The 12,935-nt window shown below is 41.1% G+C and overlaps 1 protein-coding gene across 3 annotated transcripts in view; it reads right to left on the bottom strand.

Moving 5' to 3' along the window:
* The window catches only part of GABBR1 (gamma-aminobutyric acid type B receptor subunit 1), a 236,394-nt gene that overhangs the window by 31,027 nt on the left and 192,432 nt on the right, over positions 1–12,935 (bottom strand). For 2 of the 3 annotated variants that reach the window (XM_063938299.1, XM_063938301.1), the window contains one exon: positions 5,231–5,347. In XM_063938299.1, the coding sequence (XP_063794369.1) occupies positions 5,231–5,347 (117 nt within the window). The remainder of the gene's footprint in view (positions 1–5,230; positions 5,348–12,935) is intronic. The other variant, XM_063938300.1, reaches the window with a different exon arrangement.

Raw genomic sequence — 12,935 nt, 5'->3', positions numbered from 1 at the left:
CGGGCACTGATAACCCAATAGCAACCCTAAATGGCTGTCTAGCCGAGCTACAGGAGTGGATGAGTGCCAGTTGGCTGTGACTGAACCCGGATAAAACAGAGGTCCTTATGATAGGACCGCAACATTAAAGGACGCGACTCAGCATAGCCAACCAACTGGACTTACACTCTGGTATTCAGAATTATAAACCACTGATCGTGTGCGGAATCTTGGCGTCGTCATGGATGGTGGCTTGACACTTAAACATCAGATATCAACCACAATCAAATCCTCATTCTTTCACCCGAGGAACATATCCAGAATCAAGAACTTAATTCCCTCAGATGATCTGCCAAAAGTCATACATGCATTTGTATCATCTCGATTAGACTACTGCAATGCCCTCAACTTAGGTCTCCCAGCAAAAGAATTGCACCACTTATAGCTGGTGCAAAACACAGCTGCCAGGCTGTTAACCAACCAGCCCTGCTCTATCCACATAACACCAATTCTCTACTTCCTTCACTGGCTTCCTGTAAAGATGGTGAATCGGCTTACTGAGTTTCAAAGCTCTACATGACCAGGGCCCAAGGTAACTGAAGCAGCTCCTGACCCCATACTGCTCCACTCGATTACTGCGATCTATAGATGAAGGACTTTTAGCAGTACCTAGAATCTCCCATCATTCATCTGGGGGTGGAGCTTTTAGTCATGCGGTTCCGACTCTATGGAACTCACTTCCCCGCACAGTGCGAGTGGCCCCAAATATAGAATCCTTCAAAAGTAGACTCAAGACTTTCCTGTTTACTCAGCATTTCCATAATGTCCCTTTAGTATCTTCATACTTCTGTATTCTATGAAAATCTGTTCTGTACTTCATTATTTTCTGTACTATATTATGCTATGTAGTTGTTAAGCGCCTTGAGTCTTATTGGAGAAAGAGCGCTACATAAATAAAATTATTATTATTATTATATAACTACTACATGTACAAACAGTACTTATATACCTACTACATTTACAAACATTACTCATATAGGTACTAAATGTAGAAACCGTGCTCAGATACAGAGCCGGCCCTAGGCATATGCAAACTAGGCAAAAGCCTAGGGCATTTGGCATGCCTAGGGGCACAAGCAGCTTCTGCTTATTAAAATGATATGCAGTATGCCTATATTCTGTGTGTGAATGTGGCTCTATCTGCATACGAAATGTTACGTTACAGTATATTTCTGGAAATCACTGTAACGTAGCATTTCGTATGCAGATACAGCCACAGTGTTTGTTTATAAGGACATCAATAATGTGTGTCATGTGTGTAAGGGGCATTGCTGTCTGGTATTATGTGTATAAATGCATTACTAATGTGTGGCATTATGTGTATAAGGTGCTCTACTGTGTACGCATAGAAAGGGCACTACTGTGTGGTCTAATGTGAATAATGAGCAATATGGTGTGGTGTAATGTGAATAAGGAGCAATACTGTGTGATGTAACTAATGTGAATAAGGGGCACTACTGTTAGGAGTAACATCTATAAGGTACAGTGGTACTACTGTGTGATGTAACGTGAATAATGGTCACTATCGCATGATAAAATGTGAATAAAGTTGCACTACTGTGTGGCGTAATTTGAATTGGGGGTGCTATTGTGTGGCCACGCCCCTCTCAGCAAGAACACGCCCCTTTTTGGGTTGTGCGCTGAAGGTGCACCCTGTTCCTATTAAAAATATAGGGGCCAGGAGCACCAAAAATGAGGACCGCTATGGGTGAGGGTGATGGGAAAGGGGTGCAGGGTCTTAGGTGGAACTAGCGGCGGTGCTAGAGGGCACCAGGCAAAATCTTGCCTAGGGCATCATATTGGTTAGGGCCGGCTCTGCTCATATAGCTACTACAGGTACAAACAATTCTGAAATAGCTTTTACATTTACAAACAATACTCATATATCTAACACATGTACAAACAATACTCATATAACTAATACATTTACAAACAATACTCATAAATACTGCATGTACAAACAATACTCATGTAGCTACTACAGATACTAGCAATGCTCATATCACTACTACAGGTACAAACAATACTCATAAAACTAACACATGTACAAACAATACTCATATAACTAATACATGTACAAACAATACTCATATAACTAATACATGTACAAACAATACTCATAACTAATACATGTACAAACAATACTCATATAACTAACACATGTACAAACAATACTCATATAACTAATACATGTACAAACAATACTCATATAACTAATACATGTACAAACAATACTCATATAACTAATACATGTACAAACAATACTCATATAACTAACACATGTACAAACAATACTCATATAACTAATACATGTACAAACAACACTCATATAACTAATACATGTACAAACAATACTCATAACGAATACATGTACAAACAATACTCATAGGGGTTCATTCCGAGTTGATCGTAGCTGTGCTAAATTTAGCACAGCTACGATCATCTTTCCTGACATGCGGGGGACGCCCTGCACAGGGCTAGCCCGCCCCGCATGTCCGTGTCGGCCCCCCGCAGTAGTGCAAAGGCATCGCACAGCGGCAATGCCTTTGCACTTCAGGAGTAGCTCCCGACCAGCGCAGCTTTAGCGCGCTGGCCAGGAGTTACTCCTCGCTCCCCGGCTTGCAGCGGCTGCGTATGACGTCACGCAGCTGCTGCAGCCTGCCCCCCGTTCGGTCCGGCCACGCCTGTGTTGGCCTGACCGCGCCTACGAAACGGCGGCCAAACGCCGCCGTTTCGCCCATCGATCGCCTCTGCCTGTCAATCAGGCAGAGGCGATCGCTGTCCTGCTACGGCCTTCGGCCGTCCGGCATGCGCCGGCGCACTGTGGTGCCGGCGCATGCGCTGCAGGGACCCGTTCGCTCTGCTGCGTTAAAACGCAGCGAGCGAACGGGTCGGAATGACCCCCATAGGCATTAGATGTACAAACAATACTCATATAGGCACTACATGTACAAACAGTGGGCCTAATTCAGACCTGATCGCAGCAGCAAAATTGTTCTCTAATGGTCAAAACCATGTGCACTGCAGGTGGGGCAGATGTAACATGTGCAGAGAGAGTTAGATTTGGGTGGGTTATTTTGTTTCTGTGCAGGGTAAATACTGGCTGCTTTATTTTTACACTGCAATTTAGATTTCAGTTTCAACACGCCCCACCCAAATCTAACTCTCTCTGCACATGTTACATCTGCCTCCCCTGCAGTGCACATGGTTTTGCCCATTAGAGAACAATTTTGCTGCTGCGATCAGGTCTGAATTAGGCCCAGTACTCATATAATTACTACACTTACAAATAATACTCATGTACAGTAGCTACATTTACAAATTATACTCATATAGGTACTACATGTATAAAAAAACAGTATCAGCAGACAATAGTCATATACATTCTGCAAACACGTACAGCTACAGTATGTATGAAGTAAACACTTTGATACAAGTGGCATCACTTAAACAAAATACCCAGATGGCAATCAGACCCCGGGGGGCTATGGGGTACCGTTACCACTCACCGTATATACTGCGATTACAGATTTATTTGGGAACATTATCCATGTCCCCTACTAATTTACATCTACCTCTTCTCAGGCGGTGCCGTTCTGTTGTTATGTGTGTGTGTCTGGCCTGCGTAGTGGTAATATCCATACCCTGACTTCCAGCACTACTGGTGCAGGCTCCACGGACATTGGGACATATATTATCTTGGACTGGATCTGCCCAATTTCTGAGATCACCTAGCACCGGTGTACTCTGTAACAGCACCCTGCATTCTGTGACATGACATCACCCTGCACCAATGCATTCTGTGACATGACAGCACCCTGCACCACTGCATTCTGTGACATGACATCACCCTGCACCAATGCATTCTGTGACATGACAGCACCCTGCACCACTGCATTCTGTGACATGACAGCACCCTGCACCACTGCATTCTGTGACATGACAGCACCCTGCACCACTGCATTCTGTGACATGACATCACCCTACACCACTGCATTCCGTGTTCATGACATCACCATGCGCCTGCACACACAGCAACGTCACCACGCACCTACACACACAGCGACGTCACCACGCACCTGCACACACAGCGACGTCACCCCACACCTGCACACACAGCAACGTCACCCCGCACCTGCACACACAGCAACGTCACCCCACACCTGCACACACAGCAACGTCACCCCGCACCTGCACACAAAGCGACATCACCCCGCACCTGCACGCACAGTGACATCACCCCACACCTGCACACACAGCAACGTCACCCCACACCTGCACACACAGCAACGTCACCCCGCACCTGCACACAAAGTGACATCACCCCGCACCTGCACGCACAGTGACATCACCCCGCACCTGCACGCACAGTGACATCACCCCACACCTGTACACACAGCGACGTCACCCCGCACCCGCACACACAGCGACGTCACCACGCACCCGCACACACAGCGACGTCACCACGCACCCGCACACACAGCGACGTCACCCCACACCTGCACACACAGCGACGTCACCCCGCACCTGCACACACAGCGACGTCACCCCGCACCTGCACGCACAGCGACGTCACCCTGCACCCGCACACACAGCGACGTCACCACGCACCCGCACACACAGCGACGTCACCACGCACCCGCACACACAGCGACATCACCCCGCACCTGCACACACAGCGACGTCACCCCGCACCTGCACACACAGCGACGTCACCCCGCACCTGCACGCACAACGATGTCATCACACACCTGCACACACAGCAACGTCACCCCGCACCTACACACACAACGATGTCATCACACACCTGCATGCACAGTGACAACACTATGAATGCTATGCACCCGGACGCACCGTGACAACACGAAGCATCTAAAGTGTTTCATGTTTGCACTCGGCTCTAGTGACTGGTAGGGGTGGGGGGTCAGGATGAGAGGGGGGGGGGGGCGGTCTGTTTTCCTTCCTCTACAATTAGTATTTATGGATGAATTACCTGGAGGGACCAGTGCCTTCTGTAGCCTCACTAATGATATAACAATATACTCTTTGACGCACGCAGCAATTTAGAAAGCCACAATAAAAGCTTAGCTTTATCTCACAGCAGCCATGCTACAGCCGACACTAATTGGGGTGAGAACACGGTACATTTATATAGCTCCATCTGCCCTCTCCTCCTCCCCCCACCTCTCACCTCTATAGAGCGCTGCAGAGGATCCACTATCTGCCAGATGCCCAGCACGACCACATCCAGGCCCAGCAACAGCCCCACCGTGCTGTACAGCTTCCAGGGCTCCACCGTCTGAGACTGCTGGAGACACAAAGCGGCACAACATTACAGTCCAATATACAATATACATAATCCTGCAATATACATAATAACATAACCTGCAGTCACTTCCAATATACAATATACATAATCCTGCAATATACATAATAACATAACCTGCAGTCACTTCCAATATACATAATCCTGCAATATATATATAATAACATAACCTACAGTCACTTCCAATATACAATATACATAATCCTGCAATATACATAATAACATAACCTACAGTCACTTCCAATATACAATATACATAATCCTGCAATATACATAATAACATAACCTACAGTCACTTCCAATATACAATATACATAATCCTGCAATATATATAATAACATAACCTACAGCCACTTCCAATATAACAATATACATAATCCTGCAATATATATAATAACATAACCTGCAGTCACTTCCAATATACAATATACATAATCCTGCAATATACATAATAACATAACCTGCAGTCACTTCCAATATACATAATCCTACAATATATATAATAACATAACCTACAGTCACTTCCAATATACAATATACATAATCCTGCAATATATATAATAACATAACCTACAGTCACTTCCAATATACAATATACATAATCCTGCAATATATATAACATAACCTACAGTCACTTCCAATATACAATATACATAATCCTGCAATATACATAATAACATAACCTGCAGTCACTTCCAATATACATAATCCTACAATATGTATAATAACATAACCTCCAGTCACTTCCAGAATATATAATCCTGCAATATATATAATAACATAACCTACAGTCACTTCCAATATACATAATCCTGCAATATACATAATAACATAACCTACAGTCACTTTCAATATACATAATCCTGCAATATATATAATAACATAACCTACAGTCACTTCCAATATACATAATCCTGCAATATACATAATAACATAACCCACAGTCACTTCCAATATACATAATCCTGCAATATATATAATAACATAACCTACAGTCACTTCCAATATACAATATACATAATCCTGCAATATACATAATAACATAACCTACAGTCACTTCCAATATACGTAATCCTGCAATATGTATAATACCATAACCTACAGTCACTTCCAATATATATAGTCCTGCAATATATATAATAACATAACCTACAGTCACTTCCAATATACATAATCCTGCAATATACATAATAACATAACCTACAGTCACTTTCAATATACATAATCCTGCAATATATATAATAACATAACCTACAGTCACTTCCAATATACATAATCCTGCAATATACATAATAACATAACCTGCAGTCACTTCCAATATACATAATCCTACAATATATATAATAACATAACCTACAGTCACTTCCAATATACAATATACATAATCCTGCAATATAATAACATAACCTACAGTCACTTCCAATATACAATATACATAATCCTGCAATATATATTATAACATAACCTACAGTCACTTCCAATATACAATATACATAATCCTGCAATATACATAATAACATAACCTGCAGTCACTTCCAATATACATAATCCTACAATATATATAATAACATAACCTACAGTTACTTCCAATATACGTAATCCTGCAATATGTATAATAACATAACCTAGTCACTTCCAAAATATATAATCCTGCAATATATATAATAACATAACCTACAGTCACTTCCAATATACATAATCCTGCAATATACATAATAACATAACCTACAGTCACTTCCAAAATACATAATCCTGCAATATATATAATAACATAACCTACAGTCACTTCCAATATACATAATCCTGCAATATATATAATAACATAACCTACAGTCACTTCCAATATACATAATCCTGCAATATATATCATAACATAACCTACAGTCACTTCCAATATACATAATCCTGCAATATATATAATAACATAACCTGCAGTCACTTCCAATATACAATATACATAATCCTGCAATATATATAATAACATAACCTACAGTCACTTCCAATATACATAATCCTGCAATATATATAATAACATAACCTACAGTCACTTCCAAAATATATAATCCTGCAATGTATATAATAACATAACCTACAGTCACTTCCAATATACATAATCCTGCAATATACATAGTAACATAACCTACAGTCACTTCCAATATACATAATCCTGCAATATATATAATAACATAACCTACAGTCACTTCCAATATACAATATACATAATCCTGCAATATACATAATAACATAACCTACAGTCACTTCCAATATACGTAATCCTGCAATATGTATAATAACATAACCTACAGTCACTTCCAATATATATAGTCCTGCAATATATATAATAACATAACCTACAGTCACTTCCAATATACATAATCCTGCAATATACATAATAACATAACCTACAGTCACTTCCAATATACGTAATCCTGCAATATGTATAATAACATAACCTGCAGTCACTTCCAATATACATAATCCTACAATATATATAATAACATAACCTACAGTCACATCCAATATACGTAATCCTGCAATATGTATAATAACATAACCTACAGTCACTTCCAAAATATATAATCCTGCAATATATATAATAACATAACCTACAGTCACTTCCAATATACATAATCCTGCAATATACATAATAACATAACCTATAGTCGCTTCCAATATACATAATCCTGCAATATATATAATAACATAACCTACAGTCACTTCCAATATACATAATCCTGCAATATACATAATAACATAACATACAGTCACTTCCAATATACATAATCCTGCAATATATATAATAACATAACCTACAGTCACTTCCAATATACATAATCCTGCAATATATATAATAACATAACCTACAGTCACTTCCAATTTACAATATACATAATCCTGCAATATATATAATAACATAACCTACAGTCACTTCCAATATACAATATACATAATCCTGCAATATATATAATAACATAACCTACAGTCACTTCCAATATACAATATACGTAATCCTGCAATATACATAATAACATAACCTACAGTCACTTCCAATATACATAATCCTGCAATATATATAATAACATAACCTACAGTCACTTCCAATATACATAATCCTGCAATATATATAATAACATAATTTACAGTCACTTCCAATATACAATATACATAATCCTGCAATATATATAATAACATAACCTACAGTCACTTCCAATATACAATATACATAATCCTGCAATATCTGTGGAAAGGCTTGTCTCTTTTAAGTGCTGCTTGGATTTCTAAGTCAGGAGCTGGAAGCCGAGTGAAAAGGAGGTGCTGTGAGCTGGAACAACTGCAACTGCTAAGTGGAGTATAGGTGCCGCAGGAGAGAGTACTACGGCTGCATAAAAGTGAAGGACCAAGACCCGCACAAAGATAGATAAGTATAAGCCAGCTTAATTATTGTATAAGTGAGATTGCTTGTCTTCTACTTTTTATTTTTGCTGCTTTTTCTTTGAGAGTAACAGAGAGTTAGACCTTACAAACAAACAATATGGGAGGGGCTGTGATTGGGGACCTCACTCAGTGCATGTCGTGCAAGATGTATGCACACCTGGAGCTACCGGCCCAGTGTGATTACATCTGTACGAGGTGTGTGCGAACTGTTGCCCTGGAAGCCCAGGTAACTGATCTAAAGCAAACCGTTACGCGACTGAGGGAGATTCACAATCTCGAGCGTAGTTTAGACAGAACGGTGGAGGAGTTTCGGGAGGGGTCACTGGTAGAAGAGGATGATGATCAGGTAGCCAGTTGGGTCACAGTTAGAAGGAAGAAAAAGAGTGGGAGGCTCGACATCTCCGAACTATCAAACCCGAACAAATTTGCCCGATTGGACGAGGAATCGGAGGATGATAGTGAAGAAATGACGGTGCCGGAGGAGACTGCTCCCTCTAGCATCCAGAGGAATGGTCCCTCTGGCGCGGTTGGGATAAAAGATAGAGAGGTACCTAGTCAGATGGTGGTGGTAGGGGATTCTATCATCAGGAAGGCAGATAGGGCAATCTGCTACCGGGACCGTGATCGCCGTACAGTCTGTTGTCTCCCGGGTGCTCGGGTACGGCACATCGCGGACCGGGTAGATAGATTGTTGGGAGGGGCTGGGAAAGACCCGGCGGTCTTGGTGCACGTTGGCACCAATGACAAAGTTAGCGGAAGGTGGGATGTCCTTAAGAAAGACTATAGGGACTTAGGAAAGAAACTGAAGGCAAGGACATCTAAGGTAATATTCTCGGAATTATTACCCGTGCCACGCGCTAGTCCAGGGAGGCAGAGGGAGATTAGGGAGGTAAATGTGTGGTTTAGGGATTGGTGCAGGAAAGAGGGGTTTGTGTTCATGGAACACTGGGCGGACTTCTCAGTCAGGCGCCATCTCTTTTGTCGTGACGGATTGCACCTGACTGAGGAGGGGGCAGCGGTGCTGGGGGGAAGGATGGTTAGAAGGTTGGAGGAGATTTTAAACTAGGAGCCTGGGGGGAGGGTTTAGCTAGAAACTACGGGTCATGCAGTGAGAATAGTGGGGATGGCGGTAGTAAACGAAATAGGGGAGAAGTTGGGGGGAGGGTAAGAGCAGGCGGTAAGGTTACTAACATGGGTACTAAAAGGGATTTTACCAAAGTACTAACCAATGACGATTACAGGTCATCATTGCTACATAAGGTGAAAGATGTCCCTAACGCAAGGGAAAATACTTATCTTAGTTGTATGTATGTAAACGCCAGAAGCATTACTGGTAAAAAGGGTGAACTAGAAATACTTGCAGCAAGCAAACAGTATGATATTATAGGCATTACTGAAACTTGGTGGGATGAATCTCATAATTGGACAGTCAATCTAGAGGGCTATACACTGTTTAGGAGAGACAGACTAAATAAAAAGGGTGGAGGGGTGTGTCTTTACGTAAAGCCGTTTTTAAAACCTGATATACGGGAAGATATTCAGGAGCGGACTGTAGACACTGTTGAGACATTATGGGTAGAAATTGCATGCGGGGAAAAAGGAATAAAAAAGTTAGTATTGGGTGTATGCTATAGGCCGCCTGGTATCAACGCATCTGATGAGGAATTGTTACTAAAGCAAATTGAAAGAGCAGCAGGAGTAGGAGACATAGTAGTGATGGGAGATTGTAACTATCCAGAGATAAACTGGAAAAACGATTAATGTGATACTGCTAGGGGTAATATGTTTTTAAACACACTTAATGATAACTACTTAGTCCAACTAATTGAGGAACCAACTAGGTACAATGCAATCTTAGACCTGGTATTAACAAACAATGGGGATTTGGTATCAGGTATTATAGTAGGGGAACCCATAGGAAACAGCGACCACAATATGGTCACATTCAATATCAGTTTCCATAAACAGCCCTATACTGGCTCAACTAGGACTCTAAACTTTAGCAAAGCAAATTTTGAAAAGATGAGGGTATTTTTCAGGGATATTGAATGGGAAGGTTTGTTTTTAGGAAAAAATACTACGGAGAAATGGGAGGTACTAAAATTCCTGCTAGCTAAAAATACACTCAAATTTATTCCTATGAGTAGCAAAAAAAGGAATAAAAATCATAAACCGATGTGGCTTAACAAAAAGATTAAGGAACTTATGGGCAAGAAAAGGCGAGCATTTAAAAAATACAAATCTGACGGGGAAGCAGAGTCATTTCAGCACTATAAGGAATGTAACAAAATTTGCAAAAAGGAAATAAGAGCGGCTAAAGTAGAAACTGAAAAACTAGTAGCAAAGGAAAGCAAAGCGAATCCAAAAAAATTATTTAAATACATTAATAGCAAGAGATTAAAGAAGGAGAGTATAGGCCCTTTAAAAGACAAGTTGGGAGTCTTAAGCAAAAATGATAATGACATAGCGGACACACTAAATTAGTTTTTTTCAACAGTATTCACTAGAGAGGACCCATTTCAGGGACTGACACACAATCTCAAAATGAGAATATCCCACTGATAGGTACTTATTTAAGCGAGGAAGTAGTCTGTGACCGATTAAAACATTTAAAGTATAATAAATCACCAGGGCCCGATGGTATTCACCCAAGGGTTCTAATGGAGCTTCACTCTGAACTGGCAAAACCGCTATCTTTGATCTTTAAGGATTCAGTTATATCAGGTATGGTTCCCAAAGACTGGCGTATAGCGGAAGTAGTGCCTATATTCAAAAAGGGAATTAAAGCAGAACCAGGTAATTATAGACCAGTTAGTCTTACATCTATAGTGGGGAAAGTATTGGAAGGTATTCTAAGAGATAGTATTCAGAAGTTCCTTGAAGTCAATAAGGTCATTAAAAGGAATCAACACGGGTTTATGAAGGACAGATCCTGTCAAACCAACTTACTTGGCTTTTATAAAACAGTAAGCGCAAACCTAGATCAGGGTAAAGACGTGGATGTAATCTTTTTAGACTTTGCCAAAGCGTTCGATACTGTACCACACATGAGACTTATCTACAACCTACAAGAATCAGGGCTAGGAAGCACAATATGCACTTGGGTCAAAAACTGGTTAGATAACAGGGAGCAGCGCGTTGTGGTTAATGGATCTTTTTCAACTTGGACTGAAGTGCTAAGTGGTGTGCCGCAAGGCTCAGTATTAGGACCGCTATTGTTCAATATTTTCATTAACGACCTAACAGTAGGTCTAGAGAGCATGGTGTCAATTTTTGCAGATGATACCAAATTGTGTAAGGCTATAAATACAGAGGAGGATGCCGAGTCTCTTCAGAATGACTTAGTTAAATTAGAAGCATGGGCAGCCAAATGGAGAATGCGCTTCAACACAGACAAGTGTAAGGTAATGCACTGTGGTAACAAGAACAAAAATTACACCTACCTACTAAATGGGGTAAAATTAGAGGATTCTGTACTGGAAAAGGACTTAGGTGTCCTCATAGATAGCAAGCTAAGCAGTAGGACTGCAGCAAAGAAGGCTAATAAGATATTAGCATGCATAAAACGGGGTATTGATGCTAGGGACGAGAGTATTATACTCCCGTTATATAAATCACTAGTGAGGCCACACCTTGAATACTGTGTACAATTCTGGGCACCGTACTACAAAAAGGATATCCTGGAGCTTGAAAAGGTACAGAGGAGGGCGACCAAACTAATTAAGGGCATGGAGACGATGGAATACAAGGAAAGGCTTGAAAGACTAAGCATGTTTACATTGGAAAAGCGGAGACTAAGAGGGGATATGATCAACATCTACAAATATAAAAGGGGACAATACACAGAGCTTGCGCGGGACCTGTTTTTGGTTAGATCAACACAGAGGACTCGTGGACACTTGCTCAGGTTAGAGGAGAGGAGATTCCGCACAATACGGCGTAAAGGCTTTTTCACGGTAAGAACAATACGTGTTTGGAATTCCCTGCCCGAGGGAGTTGTAATGGCGGAATCTGTCAACACCTTTAAGAATGGGTTAGATAAATTCCTAATGGATAAGGATATCCAGGGGTATGGTGCATAGTCATGCATTATAGTTACTATAAATAGGGATAAAATGCAACGGCTGACAGCAGC

The sequence above is a fragment of the Pseudophryne corroboree genome, chromosome 8 (assembly GCF_028390025.1).
Source record: "Pseudophryne corroboree isolate aPseCor3 chromosome 8, aPseCor3.hap2, whole genome shotgun sequence".
Lineage (NCBI taxonomy): Eukaryota > Metazoa > Chordata > Amphibia > Anura > Myobatrachidae > Pseudophryne > Pseudophryne corroboree.
This window is presented reverse-complemented; position numbering and strand designations above follow the sequence as displayed.